This window comes from Salvelinus sp. IW2-2015, linkage group LG11 (assembly GCF_002910315.2).
Source record: "Salvelinus sp. IW2-2015 linkage group LG11, ASM291031v2, whole genome shotgun sequence".
NCBI lineage: Eukaryota > Metazoa > Chordata > Actinopteri > Salmoniformes > Salmonidae > Salvelinus > Salvelinus sp. IW2-2015.
In genome coordinates this window covers 44,463,401-44,481,266 of record NC_036851.1, presented here as the reverse complement: position 1 = coordinate 44,481,266, position 17,866 = coordinate 44,463,401, and the positions used below count along the sequence as shown (strand labels likewise).

Sequence of the window (17,866 nt, the reverse complement as noted above, 5' to 3'; positions counted from 1 at the left end):
CACACACACACACACACACACACACACACAATCACATCCTTTGTGTCTAACTGTGACAACAGTGTCGGGGTGTTCATAGTGGCATTTCATTGCTTAGGGCTAAATAAACAAAAGGCCCCTTCCTTTTGCATGTAAACACAATAGGTCAGGCTCTTACAAGGACCACATTCTCTAAAAGCTACCAATTAACCACGGCAGGTAGCCTAGCTGTTACAGTGTTGGCCCAGTAACCCAAAGTTTGCAAGTTTGAATAATGAGCTGAGTGAGTGAAACATCTGTTGATCTGCCCTTGAGCAAGGCACGTAACCCCAAAGGCTTCAGGGTTGCTGACAATAATGGCTGATTCCTGGCTGTGACCCCACTCTCTGTGGGTGTCTCACGGAAACAGGACAAACATAAACACCCCCTATTCGACCTCTGTTTTGATAAACTGAATCACATTCTTTCACCTGAAGTACAGGGAGTGTCAACAATAGAAGAAGTGAAGCCTGAAGGTAAAGATATATACCGTACTTGATAGAAATGTGAAGGTACAAGACTGACAATTTGTACAGGATGTGACTTACAAATTAATTACAAATTAAAAGCTGAAATGTTTTGAATAAATAAGTATTCAACCCCTTTGTTATGGCAGGCCTAAATAAGTTTAGAGGTAAAAATGTGCTTAACAAGTCACATAAGATGTATGTGTGCAATAATAGTGTTTAACATGATTTTTGAATGACTTCCTCATATCTATACCCCACACATACAATTATCTGTGAGCTCCCTCAGTCGAGCAGTGAATTTCAAACACAGATTCGACCACAAAGACCAGGAAGGTTTTACAATGCAGGTATGCTTGTAATCATTAAGTACTGGGTAGTTTTTAAAGATAAAAAATAAACGGAATGGAGCTAAGCACAGGCAAAATCCTAGAGGAAAACCTGGTTCAGTCTGCTTTCCACCAGACACACAGAATTCACCTTTCAGCAGGACAAAACCTAAAACACAAGGCCAAATCTACAATGGAGTTGCTTACCAAGAAGTCAGTGAATGTTCCTGAGTGGCCAAGTTACAGTTTTGACTTAAATTTACTTGAGAATCTATGACAACACCTGAAAATTGTTGCCTAGTAATGATCAACAACCAATTTTACAGAGCTTAACATTTAATTTTTTTAAATAAATGGGCAGTGCTTGACTTGAGCAGGAGCTCACCAGAGCCGAGTAACCGGCACCTCACATTTTCTACTGCTTGAGCTCCTGTTTCTCTTACAGAATATTAGATCAAAAGTATTGTGACGCTCCTGCAACTAAATATAAAAGTATCAACACCAAAATGAGTAGCAGTCCAAGTCAAGCACTGATAACAGACAAATGTTGCACAATTCAGGTGTGGAAAACTCTTACCGACTTACCCAGAAAGACATACAGCTGTAATCGCTGCCAAAGATGATTCTATAAAGTAGTGATTCAGGGATGTGAATACTTTTGTCAATGACATATTTTTGTACTGTTTTCACTTTTTCATTATGGGGTGTTGTGTGTTTAAAAAAAAATCGATTTTGAATTCAGGATGTAACCCAACAAAATGTGGAATAAGTAATGGGGTATGAATACTTTCTGAAGGCATTCCTACTCTAAGACACTTTCTGAATACGGGCCATGAACTGCCTTTCATGATGCAGGGAAAAGGGTATGTGACCAAGGTGGGCTTGGCATTATATTGAGGAAACTAGAGACAACCACTGTTCGCTATTTTGTCAGCAGATAAGAGAGGAATGTTAATCAATAGCCTATGTGATACTCTCCACACAATAAAGGTGTCTGTGTAAAATGTAATTGATCAATGAGAGTTGTTCATTTCAACATATTATACAGTATGTATGACTCACTTTAAGATGTGTTAAGATATGGATTGTCAATTAGGTTTACATTAAAACCCACAACTGTGAGTCATTCAGTCCCTATCAACACAGACACGCCATATCTGATAGTAAAAACCTGCCCCATCTACTTGATGTGGTTTAATGTCTAGAAGTACATGCTAACACGTGCAGTCTGTCTGTGGAAGATTTTCTGCTGCACATTGGTCATATTAAAATACGTCTCTTGATTTTGGGAGAATCTGACTCATGGAATTTCCTTGGACTATATTATGGTAGTCCACTTGAGAGTTGAAATAAATGTTGTTTCAACTATAATACAGTTCTGGGCATTATAAACTTCCTTTTTACATATGCAAAATACTTGCTGCAGCAAGGTACATCGTTAATGGTGACAAACTGTCTCGCAGGATGACGCCAAGCACTAATTTCATGAGCAATCATCTAACACACCCTAAAAATATTGTGCTAGTTCCACTACTATACTTAACTTTTACTGTTTCAAACACTAATATATTAAGTCAAGCATAAAAAAATGGCTAAGATTCAAATTCAGAACTGTTATTGTACATTAGATCTACTTAATCTTTCTAATTAGTTACTTTCATTGATCGTGTCTTACTGTTAAACATGGCTTTATGTATTTCATCACTTGACATTTTTATCCACTTTAGCAGGAATTGTTGAGCACAGTGCTCATTCCGCTAGCACTAACTGGAGGTCAAGCTGCAAGCATTGTAGCTTGATATATTTGCCTCTGTCAAGCGTGGCATGCATGATCTTACTAAGGATGAGAATGGGTGGTCTCATCACTGAACCTCAATTTGTCTGATGGTTTTGATATCCATTCATCATGATCCATTACACCTTACAGAATAACAAACTGTTTGATACAAATATAGAAATKTGCTTTTCGTTCTTTTAAACCTCTTGGCGCACAGATCCCTTTAGCGGGATAATTTCCGTCAACATTCGCTGAATTGCAGAGCGCCAAATTCATTTTTTTCCCTAAAAATATGTTAATCCACCTGTCGTGTCAGATTTTGAAAATATGCTTTACAGCAAAAGCAATCCAAGCGTTTGTGTGAGTTTATCGATCAGTAGACAAAACATTACAAACAGCTAGCAGCAAAGTAGCTTGGTCACGAAAGTCAGAAAAGCAATCAAATGAATCGCTTACCTTTGATGATCTTCGGATGTTTGCACTCACGAGACTCCCAGTTACACAAGAAATGTTCCTTTTGTTCGATAAAGATTATTTTTATATCCAAAAACCTCCATTTGGTTGGCGCGTTATGTTCAGTAATCCACAGGCTTGTGCAGGTCATGAAGGGCAGACGAAAATTCCAAATAGTATCCGTAAAGTTCGTAGAAACATGTCAAACATTTTTTATAATCAATCCTCAGGTTGTTTTTAACATAAATAATCAATAATATTTCAACCGGACGGTAAACTATTCAATACAAGAGAGAAAGAAAATGTTGAGCTACCACTTTCGTGCGCATGAACTAATCGAAGGACATCTGGCAGTCCACTGACGCGATTTGATAAATCTCACTCGTTTTTCAGAATAAAAGCTTGAAACTATGTCTAAAGACTGTTCACACCCTGTGGGAGCCATAGGAAAAGGAATCTGGTTGATATCCCTTTAAACCTCTTGAAGCTAGGGGGCAGTATTTTTATGTTTGGAAAAATAACGTTCCCAAAGTAAGCAGCCTATTTCTCAGGCCCAGATGCTAGAATATGCATATAATTGACAGATTGGGATAGAAAACACTGTAAAGTTTCCAAAACTGTCAAAATATTGTCTGTGAGTATAACATAACTGATTTTGCAGGCGAAAACCTGAGGAAATCCAACCAGGAAGTGCCTCTTATTTTGAAAAATCCCTGTTCCATTGCCTGCCTTTCCTCAATTTAAACATGATTACAACATTGTGTAAAAGTATCATAAAATWAAAAATTAAAAAATGTGCCATGGCAAGTTGTTGTAAGAACTTAAAATTCTTAAGTTGAAAGGAAATATTATGAAAATTGAGTAAGTTAAACACAATTTTCCTTGTAGTTGTTTTTACACACAAATAGTTGTTAATATTAAGTATTTATTTTATGCAGAATTCATGTAAAAGAACATTTGGGTTGGTTGAACAAGTGAAGTAGAGTAAAGTACTAATTATATTCAAGTAWAGATGAACACTACATTTTTTATGTCGAAATAATTATATTTTCAAATATAATTTACTAACCACCTGAATCATGTACAGTGCAGTAGCCCATTCCCAGAGCTGTATGTTTCTGTACAATTCAATACTGTTGGTGTGTTTGACGATGCGTAGAATGCAGGGTTGGGTAGGTTAATTTCTAAATGTAATCCGTTACAGTTATTAGTTATCTGTCCAAAATTGTAATCAGAAATGTAACTGATTACCCAAACTCAGTAATGTAATCGGATTACTTTCCCTTTCAGAGGCATTAGAAGAAGACAAAAATGATCCATCAAACGCATTTGGTGTGTCATCATAGTGGTCTCTGACTTGTGGTCAGACTCGCTCAGGTGAAACAAACATAACTTGCACCTTTTTTCAAGGCTGAATTGAATGTCATTGACAAAACAGAAAGGTGTCATAATTCGTTTTTTTTTTCCAACATAATTTCTGAATTTTAGAGTAATACAAGAAGTACTCTGTTATCGAATTACAATATGTTTGCAGGTAACGTAACTGATTACAGTTGCAGTTGTTTTGTAATCAGATACTCCCCAACCCTGATATAATGCATTCTGCACTGGTCAACTGCATTGACACTTTAACATAAATAAATCATCATAAGAATAGTCAGAATAGCATTATGATAGTACCTTATGCTGCAAACAAGGAAAAACAGCTACAAGTCCATCTAAAGCTTCAATGAGACGGGCAATCCCTGTTATGTAAGTTTTGTACTCTCTCAAATTCAATCTGTGTGCTGTAAATATGTAACATGACTATTATTTTCCTACAGAATTCCTCTATTCTGTGCTCATCCCCAATGAATGCTAGCCAATCATAACTCCAATTGGACCCTCCCCTTTCCAGATAAAAAGAGGGCCAGGGAACAGTGAGCTCCATCTACAGTGAGTCTCTCAGTCTCCACAGACCACCTCCTGTAACACTGGCTAAAACGTAAGTCGTCATGTCCACCAGAGCTGTGAAGAGCACCAGCTACTCTGTGAGGCCCTCCTCTGCAGGCATGGGCTCCCCTCAGAACTTCAGCAGCAGCTCCTACTCCGGTGGGTATGGTGGTGCCAGACAGAGCTACAGCGTCCGCAGCTCCTACGGGGGCGTTGGCAGCAGCGCCGGGGGCGTTGCAGCAGGTGGTTATAGGGTAGTTGTGGCTGGGGGGTCCGTGCAAAGACGGGGTGTGATGGAGTTTGGGTATGCGGGCATGGGTGTTGAGGGTGGTATGGGTGTTGGCGGTGGTATGGGTGTTGGCGGTGGTATGGGTGTTGGCGGTGCTATGGGTGTTGGCGGTGGAATGGGTGTTGGCGGTGCTATGGGTGTTGGCGGTGCTATGGGTATGGGTGGTGGTATGGGAGGTGGGAAGATGACCTGTACGGGACCCCCTCAAATCACAGCTGTTCAGGTCAACCAGAGCCTGCTGGCACCACTGAACCTGGCGATCGACCCCAACATCCAGGTTGTCCGCACCCAGGAGAAGGAGCAGATCAAGACSCTCAACAACCGCTTTGCCTCCTTCATCGATAAGGTCAGTTCCTCATGTGTTCCTATCACAACAGGGTCAAATGCATAGTGCATGCCAAATACTTTCATACACTTGAGCTGAGCTTGATTTAGCTCGTCTGGTACAATGGGGCCAATGGAGTGTTCCCAAAAGTGCAATGTCCACCACTGGTTTGTATTAACTTGGCCTTTGAAGGGTGATTTCAGTCATCTGTTTCAGATTTTCAATGTTACCTATAACCATTCCCTTTACCTTCATTGAATAAGCTCCCTGCTTTGGTCAATCATAACTGAATGTACATTGTGTACAAAACATTGTGTACAAAACTGAACGTACAGTGGGGCAAAAAAGTATTTAGTCAGCCACCAATTGTGCAAGTTCTCCCRCTTAAAAAGATGAGAGAGGCCTGTAATTTTCATCATAGGTACACTTCAACTATGACAGACAAAATGAGAAGAAAAGAAATCCAGAAAATCACATTGTAGGATTTTTAATGAATTTATTTGCAAATTATGGTGGAAAATAAGTATTTGGTCACCTACAAACAAGCAAGATTTCTGGCTCTCACAGACCTGTAACTTCTTATTTAAGAGGATCCTCTGTCCTCCACTCATTACCTGTATTAATGGCACCTGTTTGAACTTGTTATCAGTATAAAAGACACCTGTCCACAACCTCAAACAGTCCACTCCAAACTCCACTCTGGCCAAGACCAAAGAGCTGCTAAGGACACCAGAGAAAACAAAATTGTAGACCTGCACAGGCTGGCTGGAGGAGATGATCTGCAATAGGTAAGACAGCTTTGGTTTGAGAAGAATCAACTGTGGGAGCAATTATTGGAAATGGAAGACATAACAAGACCACTGACAATCTCCCTTCGATCTGGGGCTCCACGCAAGATCTCACCCCGTGGGGGTCAAAATGATCACAAGAAACGGTGAGACAAAAATCCTGAACCACACGGGGGGACCTAGTGAATGACCTGCAGAGAGCTGGGACCAAATAACAAAGCTACCATCAGTAACCCACTACGCCGCCAGGGACACAATCCTGCAGTGCCAGACGTGTCCCCCTGCTTAAGCCAGTACATGTCCAGGCCCGTCTGAAGTTTGGCTAGAGAGCTTTGGATGATCCAGAAGAAGATTGGGAGAATGTCATATGGTCAGATGAAACCAAAATATAACATTTTGGGTATACCTCACTCGCGTGTTTGGGAGACAAAGAATGCTGAGTTGCATCCAAGAACACCATACCTACTGTGAAGCATGGGGGTGGAACATCATGCTTTGGGGGCTGTTTTTTCTGCAAAGGGACCAGGACGACTGATCCATGTAATAGAAAGAATAGAGAATGGGGCCATGTATCGTGAGATTTTGAGTGAAAACCTCCTTCCATCAGCAAGGGCATTGAAGATGAAACGTGGCTGGGTCTTTCAGCATGACAATGATCCCAAACACACCGCCCGGCAACGAAGGAGTGGGCTTCGTAAGAAGCATTTCAAGGTCCTGGAGTGGCCTAGCCAGTCTCCAGATCTCAACCCATAGAAAATCTTTGGAGGGAGTTGAAAGTCGTGTTGCCCAGCAACAGCCCCACAACATCACTGCTCTAGAGGAGATCTGCATGGAGGAATGGGCAAAAATACCAGCAACAGTGTGTGAAAAACCTTGTGAAGACTTACAGAAAACATTTGACCTCTGTCATTGCCAACAAAGGGTATATAACAAAGTATTGAGATAAAACTTTTGTTATTGACCAATACTTATTTTCCACCATAATTTGCAAATAAATTTCATTAAAATCCTACAATGTGATTTTTCTGGATTTCTTTTTCTCATTTTGTCTGTCATAGTTGAAGTGTACCTATGATGAAAATTACAGGCCTCTCTCATCTTTTTAAGTGGGAGAACTTTGCCACAATTGGTGGCTGACTAATATTTTTTTGCCCCACTGTACATTGTGTACAACAACTTATGGAAATAGATTATACTGTACATTTTGACTTATCTTGTCATACTATTTAGGCAAGCATATAGAACTAAAACTTGGTTATTAACAGAATAAATTGGGATCACCAAACTCCCTCTTACTAAAAAAGGGAGACATGGTGGGAGACAGAAATAGGGCCAGAGAGAGACCAACAAGACGAGGTTGGTTGTATGAATACAGGGTTTGTTGTTCGGAAAACCCTTCTGGACACCAGTTACTGACTCTTAAGTCCACAGAATCTTTCTTCTCAGTAGAAGTTGTAGGCAAATAGGGATTTGTTGTTGGGCAGAATCCCTTTGTCACAGGATCCTCTCTTGCTCAATGTGCCATTGTCCCATAGGCCTACACACTCAAACAGGAAATGTCATGTTCACTGTCAGTATATCAGCCCATCATGCACAGGGCTTATCACTGTCAATTCTCTCTACAATGATTACATGCTTCAACCATCCCTTATTGTTTTACCTACCTTAATGGGGCCCATTATTTCTAAAGAAAACAATAGAAGGCAAGATATATACAGGTTTAAGCCATAAATCGGTTTGTTTACCACCAGGTTAACTTTATCTATGTGTGGCATTCTACCCCTCTCCACACCTTAGTGATGCACATCACCCTTCCTTCCTTCCTTTCTTCCTTCCTTCTTTTTCTTCTTCCTTCCTTCCTTCCTTCTTCCTTCCTTCCTTCCTCCTTTCCTTCCTTCCTTCCTTCCTTCCTTCCTTCCTTCCTTCCTTCCTTCCTTCCTTTCACTTATTCACAAGTTTCAGTCAATGGACTGACCATTTCCTTTTGTCCCTGCAGGTGCGTTTCTTGGAGCAGCAGAACAAGATGCTGGAGACCAAGTGGAGCCTCCTGCAGGACCAGACCACCACCCGCTCCAACATTGACGCCATGTTCGAGGCCTACATCTCCAACCTGCGCAGACAGCTGGACGGCCTGGGCAACGAGAAGATGAAGCTGGAGGGGGAGCTGAAGAACATGCAGGGTCTGGTTGAGAACTTCAAAACCAAGTGAGTACTTTCTTCATATTATAGATTTTTGACTAGGAGGGTTCATTTGCCCTGAAAAGGTCATTATCATTAATCAAATCAAATCAAATGTATTTATAAAGCCCTTCTTACATCAGCTGATGTCACAAAGTGCTGTACAGAAACCCAGCCTAAAACCACAAACAGCAAGCAATGCAGGTGTAGAAGCACGGTGGCTAGGAAAAACTCCCTAGAAAGGCCGGAACCTAGGAAGAAACCTAGAGAGGAACTAGGCTATGAGGGGTGGCCAGTCCTCTTCTGGCTGTGCCGGGTGGAGATTATAACAGAACATGGCCAAGATGTTCAAATGTTCATAGATGACCAGCAGGGTCAAATAATAATAATCACAGTGGTTGTCGAGGGTGCAACAGGTCAGCACCTCAGGAGTAAATGTCAGTTGACTTTTCATAGCCGATCATTCAGAGTATCTCTACCGCTCCTGCTGTCTCTAGAGAGTTGAAAACAGGCAGGATATAAGCATTATCATTAGCATTTGCATGCTAATTTGGGAAAGTGGAACTACTTTCCAAATCTGGGTCTCAAATACAGTATCATGATATCAAGAAGCTTTATTTTTGATTGAATACATTCAAATCTTTAATCCTAAACATCATTTGATTTTAAGCTTGTCAGAAATGTTTCTTGTTTGATTAAAAGGCTTGCTCTATTCTCCACTCTCAGGTATGAGGATGAGATCAACAAGCGTAACGAGTCTGAAAACAGTTTTGTTCTCCTGAAGAAGGTCAGTAGACTGAATCATTCTAGAAGCCCCCCTACATGCATAACTTGCAGTGCATTGTTGCTTTACCACAACATCAACAAATTGGCTGAAGTAGAAAAGCACATTTACATTTTAATAGGCTCTCTTATCCTGAGCGACTTGCAGGAGCAGTTAGGATTAAGTGCCTTGCTCGGTTACTGGTCCAACCTGCCGCCCTACATGAAACTAGATATGTCCTGCTTTCTCAGGATACAGATTCTGCATACATGACCAAGATGGAGCTGGAGGCCAAGCTGGACTGTCTCACTGATGAGATTGAGTTCCTCAGGAGTATCTATGATATGGTAATGTATCATGTCCATACTGCAATGGGAGAGACCGACAGAAAACATTTGAAGGATTAGCCTATGCTGTAGATTCCATCGGATTTGGAATCAATTGAGTGAAGAGTAGATGCCGGATGAAATCTAAAGGTTTCTCTTCATCCTCTCTTGGTTCTTCAGGAGCTGCGTGAGCTGCAGGGCCAGATCAAGGACACCTATGTGGTGGTAGAGATGGACAACAGCCGTAACCTGGACATGGACTCCATTGTCGCTGAAGTGCGCGCCCAGTACGAGGACATCGCCAACAGCAGCAGAGCTGAGGCCGAGACCTGGTACACACAGAAAGTAAGCCCTTTCCCCCGTGAGGCCCGCAGAACACCTCATGCCTTCGTAAACCTTCCGAGATTCAATATTGGCTGTGCTCCTATGTCCATACTTGCATATCACTGAGAATGGAAATCCATTAGAGGATGCTGGTGGGAGGAGTTATAGGGGGATGGGCTCATTGTAATGGCTGGAATGGAATAATTGAAACTGTATCAAACACATCAAACATATGGAAACCACATATTTGACTCCGTTCCATTATATCCATTCCAGCATTGCAATGAGCCCGTCCTCCTATAGTTCCTCCCACCAGYATCCTATGATGTCGAATGCCTAAGTGGTATCCTAATGTGGACACTAGAACAGAACCAGAACCAGAGCATTTTGCTTTAAGGCAACCACTAGAACCATAAAATCTCAAGTTCTATAGTTTGGGGTGACAGTTACCCCAGGGAGGATCTCTGAGGGAGGATAATGTCACTGTGTGAGGTCATGACTAGCTCACCTCCACTACTTCATTGTAACTATACATTGTGAAACCTCTCTCGATTACCATAGCAATTGTGGTAACAAAGGCTATTTCTACCATCTCAGGTATCTGCTAGCTAAATTACATGGACTTCACTGTTTTGTTATGTCTCTATGTGTTGTCTCTGTAACAGTATGAACAGATGCAGTTGTCAGCCAGAAAGTATGGGGACGACCTGAAAAACACTAAGGCAGAGATTGCAGATATGAACCGTAAAATCATGAGATATCAGTCTGAAATTGACATGATGAAGGGTCAGGTGAGTGTYTCATACTGCATGCCTCTCAGTCAATATGTAACAGAAGTGCCATTTTATCTAACACCCCTAGCGTGGATAGACTGTCACTCCTATTCAGCGGTAAGAACAACAACATTTACAAATAGGAACACAACTAAAAATATGATTTATCTGACAATAGCGCACCCACCTGGAGAACCAGATTGCTAAGGCAGAGGAGCACGGTGAGCTGGCGGTGAAGGACGCCAGGCTTCGCATCAACRATCTCGAGGTGGCTCTGCAGAGAGCCAAACAGGACATGACCATGCAAGTCCGCCAGTACCAGGAGCTGATGAATGTCAAGCTGGCCTTGGACATTGAGATCGCCACTTACAGGAAGCTGCTGGAGGGAGAGGAGAGCAGGTAGGAGCCGTGAGCCCTGCCCAAATGAACTGGCTGCCTTCCCTCTTTCCCTCAGATCTGATCTGAGTTAGGCTTTCATGTAACGTTATTTTATATTAGTGAGTAGTCACAGGAAGTAAGGAGGATAGCATTCACACATGAGAGCATTAAAACATGGTGTTGAATGACCTGACTAGCATTAGGAGAATTTGATAATGACCAACGAGTTAATTTGCTCACTGATCATATCCCTACAGAAAGGAATGAATAGAATGGGCATCCCCATTCAAGTCAATGATGTCAATGATGGCATAATGGGTGGACTGGCAGCAATTTTGAGTGTACCCAGGCCAGGAAGTAAAAGCAAGAAGTTTACCCTTCAATACGTGCTGTGATTTGTTGAGTCAACTCAACTGACATTACAAAAAATACACAGTAGCGGTGCATGAGTAAAATCACTGGGGATTCCAAGCCAGGGAAAAAAACTATATTAAAACCTATGTGTTGTGATAATTGCGTCGTTTGCTCTATAACCTGTTAGTTCATATGCCTTGCAACGGTGATATATAGGCCTAAAGCCGAGACAATAAGAAGACAGTGGCAGAATAAATTAAACCACACATTTGTTTCATTTCAAAACCGGAGAGCAAGATCTGTCTGGTGAAGTCCACAAAACATATTGCATGAGCTGGACAGGAGGGGGAGACAAAGCGAAGGCTGGTGTGAGAGTAACAAACAGTTAGTTACATGACCTATAGCATGGTCAAGCAAGGTAATGTTTCCGACATTTTCGGACTACTAAACAACTATTGATTTAGAACCAAAGAGAGATACCGCAAGTCATAAAGAAAACATGCGCTGCCTCCACTATTCCAGCACCATTTCAACTTCAACATTTCAACATCATATACAGTGCCTTGCAAAAGTATTCATCCCCCTTGGTGTTTTTCCCATTTGTTTGCATTACAACCTGTAATTTAAATAGATTTTTATTTGGATTTCATGTAATGGACATACACAAAATAGTCCAAATTGGTGAAGTGAAATGAAAAAAACAAGTTCTTAAAAAAATTGGAAAAAATACCAATCTGAAAAGTGGTGTGTGCATATGTATTCACCCACTTTGCTTTGAAGCCCCTAAATAAGATCTGGTGCAACCAATTACCTTCAGAAGTCACATCATTAGTTAAATAAAGTCCACCTGTGTGCAATCTAAGTGTCACATGATCTGTCACATGATCTGTTCTGAAAGGCCCCAGAGTCTGCAACACCACTAAGCAAGGGGCACCAGCAAGCAAGCGGCACCATGAAGACCAAGGAGCTCTCCAAACAGGTCAGGGACAAAGTTGTGGAGAAGTACAGATCACTGTTGGTTTATAAAAAAATATCAGAAACTTTGAACATCCCACCCAAAATCCATTATTAAAACATTGAAAGAATATGGCACTACAACAAACCTCACAGACCAGGCAAGGAGGGCATTAATCAGAGAGGCAACAAAGAGACCAAATATAACTCTGAAGGAGCTGCAAAGCTCCACAGTGGAGATTGGAGTATCTGTCCATAGGACCACTTTAAGCCGTACACTCCACAGAGCTGGGCTTTATGGAAGAGTGGCCAGAAAAAAGACATTGCTTAAAGAAAAAAATAAACAAGCATGTTTGGTGTTCGCCAAAAGGCATGTGGGAGACTCCCCAAACATATGGAAGAAGGTACTCTGGTCAGATGAGACTAAAATTGAGCTTTTTGGCCATCAAGGAAAACACTGTCTGGCGCAAACCCAACACCTCTCATCACATTGAGAATACCATCCCCACAGTGAAGCATGTGCCACCACGCAGCATCATGCTGTGGGGATGTTTTCATCGGTAAGGACTGGGAAACTGGTCAGAATTGAAGGAATGATGGATAGTGCTAAATATAGGGAAATTCCTGATGGAAACCTGTTTCAGTCTTCCAGAGATTTGAGACTAGGACGGAGGTTCACTTTCCAGCAGGACAATGACCCTAAGCACACTGCCAAAGGAACACTTGAGTGGTTTAAGGGGAAACATTGAAATGCCTTGGAATGGCCTCGTCAAAGCCCAAACCTCAATCCAATTGAGAATCTGTGGTATGACTTAAAGATTGCTGTACACCAGTGGAACCCATCCAACTTGAAGGAGCTGGAGCAGTTTTGCCTTGAAGAATGGGCAAAAATCCCAGTGGCTAGATGTGCCAAGCTTATAGAGACATACCCCAAGAGACTTGCAGCTGTAATTGCTGCAAAAGGTGTCTCTACAAAGTATTGACTTTGGGGGTGAATAGTTATGCACACTGAAGTTTTCAGTTTTTTTGTCTTATGTCTTTTTTGTTTCACAATAAAAAATATTTTGCATCTTCAAAGTGGTAGGTATGTTGTATAAATCAAATGATACAAACCCCCCAAAAATTAATTTTAATTACAGGTTGTAAGGCAACAAAATAGGAAAAATGCCAAGAGGGGTGAATACTTTCGCAAGCCACTGTAATCCCTTATGCTTAGTCAAATACAGTGACATCTAAAAGATACCCCAAATGATTTATTCCAACGTAAGCTAAACATGATGTGGCTGTCCATGCTACTGATTTCTCTCTCTCTCTCTCTGTGTGTGTGTGTGCAAATAGAAAAACATTTTGTAGAGAAACACCAATGCCATTCTGTTCTCTCATCTTGCCTAAACGGTCTCTGATTCTGTCATACTGTATACACCTTTAGTTTTTGTTGTCCTAGGCTACCTGGCTAAGATGCTTGCTGGCTAGCATAACTTCCATTCATGGGCAACGATGCACCAGGCCAGCTAGTAAACATTAACATACTACATATATCTACATGTTGAACTTCCATCCTCTCAGGCCAGAGGCACAATGTATTAATTTATGGTTGGATCAGAATCGCCTTTATAATAACTTGCCAGTGCAGAGAATTTAAGTAAAACCACAAGTCCAAATCCCTATCTCCATCTATAGCTAATTTAGGAAAGAGACGATTTTAACTAGCCACCGGATGACAAGGACACAACAAGATGATGCAATAATAAAAAAAAATTCTGTCAATGATGTTTGGCTTTGAAGCCAAAGTCAAACTGGCTTCCCTTGACACTTTTTTTGTGCGCTAGGACCATTGGCTATTATTCAATATATATTTTTTAATCAAGGGAGGCCAAACGCTCGCTGGCTTCCCTTACATTCAATCAAAGAGTGATTCAATGCTACGGGCTGGAACAATGTCATACTCTTTTTGACAAGACAGCATCAGATAGATGGGCTACAAATAGTGAGACAGAGGGGCGCTGTTTCATTAACTTGTATTCTTTCTCATTAACTTGTATTCTTTCTCTGAAAATACGTTTAATTGCATGAGCCACATCAGTTAGCATCATTCAATGAGCAAGTCTTCACTACCCAATTCTACACCTAGTTAAGGTGTTTTGTTGTTGAAATTTGAAAATTAGCTAGTGTTAGCTAGCTAGTGTCTGCTTGCAAAATTAATTCATATGAAACAAAAGGCAGGGATGCTAACAACGCTGAAATGCTTACTGTGAAATGTTTGCTTCCGAGCCCTCTCAACAATGCAGAGTTTAAAAATAAAATAGTAACACAACTTGCCTAGTTAAATAAAGGTTAAATAAAAATAAATAAAATAAAAAGAGGAATAAAATAAATACACAAGAATGGAGCTATATACAGGGAGTACCAGTACCAGATCAAATGTGCAGAGGTACAAGGTATTTGAGCTAGATATGTACATGAAGGCAGGGTAAAGTGACTAGGCATCAGGATAGATAACGATAAGAGTAAAATAAAGAACAGAGTTGCTACAGCAACTGATGAGTGTAAAAGTGTGTGTGTGTGTAAGTATGTGTGTTTGTGTTGTGTTGGTATGTTTGTGTGTGTTATGTGTATGTAGTGTATGTGAATATGTGTGGGTTTTATGTGGGAGTGTCAATGTAGTGTGTGTGAATGAGTGTGTATATGGTGTGTATATACTGTATAGTCTAGTGAGTGTGCATAGGGTCAGCGCAAGATAGAGTCAGTGCAGATAGTTTGGGTAGCATTAATTGACTATTTAGCAGTCTGGCTATTTAGCAGTCTTATGACTTGGGGGTAGAAGCTGTCTCGGAGCCTGTTGGTCTGAGAGCCGATGGACGGTAGCAGAGTGAAAAGTCTATGGCTTGGGTGGCTGGAGTCTTTGGAGGTTTTTCTGAAACATTTTGGGCCTTCCTCTGATACAGCCTGATATAGAGGTCCTGGATGGCAGGGAGTGATTAGTTCTGCCGTGATTAGTGTGCTGAGTTCTACAGCACAACTCATTGCTCTCTGTGCCGTTATCGCATTGGCCAAATGTTACAAAGTAGCGAGGCACAGTGCCAGCTGTCAGAATCAGAAAAATGCTGATTTCTGAGAACAGTCCCATAACTTTGGTGACTTACAACTTTATCAACAAGCTAGCAAACTATCTACCATAAACAAGCTCGCACTATGCTGCTAGCTGGAGCATGGTTTGCCGCAGTAGCCAGTGTGTCATAGACACCGAGAGCGGAGTGATTTTCRAAATCATTTTTTAMATTTTTTTATGTGTTCAACATCCTACATAAAAGATTAGTCGAGCGACGAGCGTCGCGTAGGAGTGACACAATCTGACGTAAGACAACGTGGTGTATCCATGAGTCTACCACTACCTGTCAAATTGCAGGGTTAGATCTTCTGGGTTAGAGCTTCTGGGTTAGAGCTTCAGGTTTAGAGTTTCGGGGTTAGAGCTTCAGGGTTAGAGCTTCAGGGTTATAGCTTCTGGGTTATAGCTACAGGGTTAAAGCTTCAGGGTTAGAGCTTCAGGGTTAGAGCTTCCAAGCCTGTTCTATTCCTTCTACTTCTATGATCCCTTCTCTCTACTCTCCACCTCTTTACCCAGGCTGGTGACTGGAATCAAGTCGGTCAGCATCTCCAAACAGTCTTCTTGTAAGTGAATGTCCTCACACTCCACAGCTATTCTGTTTCACTTAATTCTGAGTACTGATTGTAAATCGTAATGGTCAAATAACTGAGATAAATAAATAACACGAGTCCATGTTCACTTCAATGACCCGAAATGTTAATTTCCACTTCCAGCAATGAACTACAACTCTTACCCCCTGGAGAGCAGTCGCACCACTAGCTACGTCCGGGGCTCAATGGGCGGATACAAGAGCAGCAGCACTTACATCAGTGGCCATGCGAACAGCCATGTAGGCCCCAGTTTTGACCTGCCTGGCTGTATCATCCTGGGAGCCACCAACGGTATCCAGGTCTCTACCAGCAGAGACGTGGATTCCAACAACACCCTGGGAGGCAGCAAAGGCACCAGCAGAGATGTGGATTCCACTGTCACCCGAGGAGATGAATGAGGAGACTTCGTCATCACAGGCGACCATGGAATTTGTTTATTCTTTCTGTGACAGATTTGTGCTTCCACAACCTACTTTTCAGCCTTCCACTCACATTCATTTGACTTTTCTAGCCAGGTTAGTACATCATTTGCCTGCCAAACAGTGACCTATCAAACAGGCTAATTGGAATCACAGCCAGTCTAACTGTAAGTTCATTTTCCTACCCACAAATGGTCTGGTTTAAAGTGGTAAATATGAAGGGTTATGTATTCCTGAACGGCCCCTGAAAGTCGACCCCTTATGTCTATTTGGCCTACTTGTGTGGTCTCGTTCACTGTCGATGGATGCTATCCATCTCATTTGTCTGTCCACACCTGAGTCACCAGCAGGTGTCATTGTAGCAGATGTTTTTCTCTCTGGTTGCTCAGAGACCCATTAAAGCACTAGGAGAACAAACAACCTCTCAATGTGTATGTGATGTGTGACATATTTCTTCCATTGAGTCATTTGATGAGAGGATGCTGTTATCCTTATGCCAAACCCAACCAAAAGGGAAATGTATGAAATGTGTACATGCAGGGCCGGCTCCAGGCATAACCGACATAAGCGGTGACTTTGTCCCCCCAAAAAAGGAACTCACTATTTAGAGTAAGAACAGTACACAAGATGTGATTTTGAAATTTGGTTGTGCATCAACAGTTTTTCTCTTGTTATGTCAGTCCCTCAGTTAGCTGACAATTTGCCATGTTCATTTTTGGATTGGTAGTTAGTCTAGCCAGCTATACTTGTAGTAATCATGGCCAAATACCGATCGGGCACGCAGTATTAGTCATTCTCACTCAGATATCATATTAACATGGCATAAGTAATGGCAAAATGTGTAGAATTGTAGGAAATKTTCTTTCAAACTGAAAGATGTATCTCTCTGCCCCATGGCAAAATGAGTAGAATTGCAATACATTTGTTATAAAATTGCTAAATGTTCTCTCCGCCCCACGGCAAAATATGTATAATTGTAGTAAATGAACATTAAAACATAGATTTTTCTCTCTGCCATCAAGAGTGGGGCCACTAAAATGTTTTGCCACGAGGTGGGGGGGCCCTTGGACACACTAGAGCCGTTGTTGCTCCTAGACGTTTACATGTCACAATAACAGCACTTACAGTTAACATGGGCAGCTCTGCCAGGGCAGAAATTTGACAAACTGACTTGTTGGAAAGTTGGAAAGATGGCATCCTATAATGAAGATATATTAGCGTTTTATTTTTCGTACATTATTCATAAATGTTGACAAAAAAATACAATTAAATCCATTTTAATCCCACTTTGTAACACAACAAAATGTGGAAAAAGTCATGGGT

The 17,866-nt window shown here is 41.4% G+C and overlaps 1 protein-coding gene across 1 annotated transcript; it reads left to right on the top strand.

Annotated features, from left to right (window-relative positions):
• Positions 1–4,968: 4,968 nt before the first annotated feature.
• LOC111970453 (keratin, type II cytoskeletal 8) lies at positions 4,969–16,971 on the top strand. The gene is made up of 9 exons (XM_023997195.2): positions 4,969–5,611; positions 8,375–8,583; positions 9,283–9,343; positions 9,571–9,666; positions 9,826–9,990; positions 10,635–10,760; positions 10,921–11,141; positions 16,051–16,097; positions 16,248–16,971. Exons 1-9 carry the CDS (start codon positions 5,039–5,041, stop codon positions 16,520–16,522), a joined length of 1,773 nt encoding a protein of 590 aa, XP_023852963.1. The 5' UTR covers positions 4,969–5,038; the 3' UTR covers positions 16,523–16,971.
• Positions 16,972–17,866: the final 895 nt, after the last annotated feature.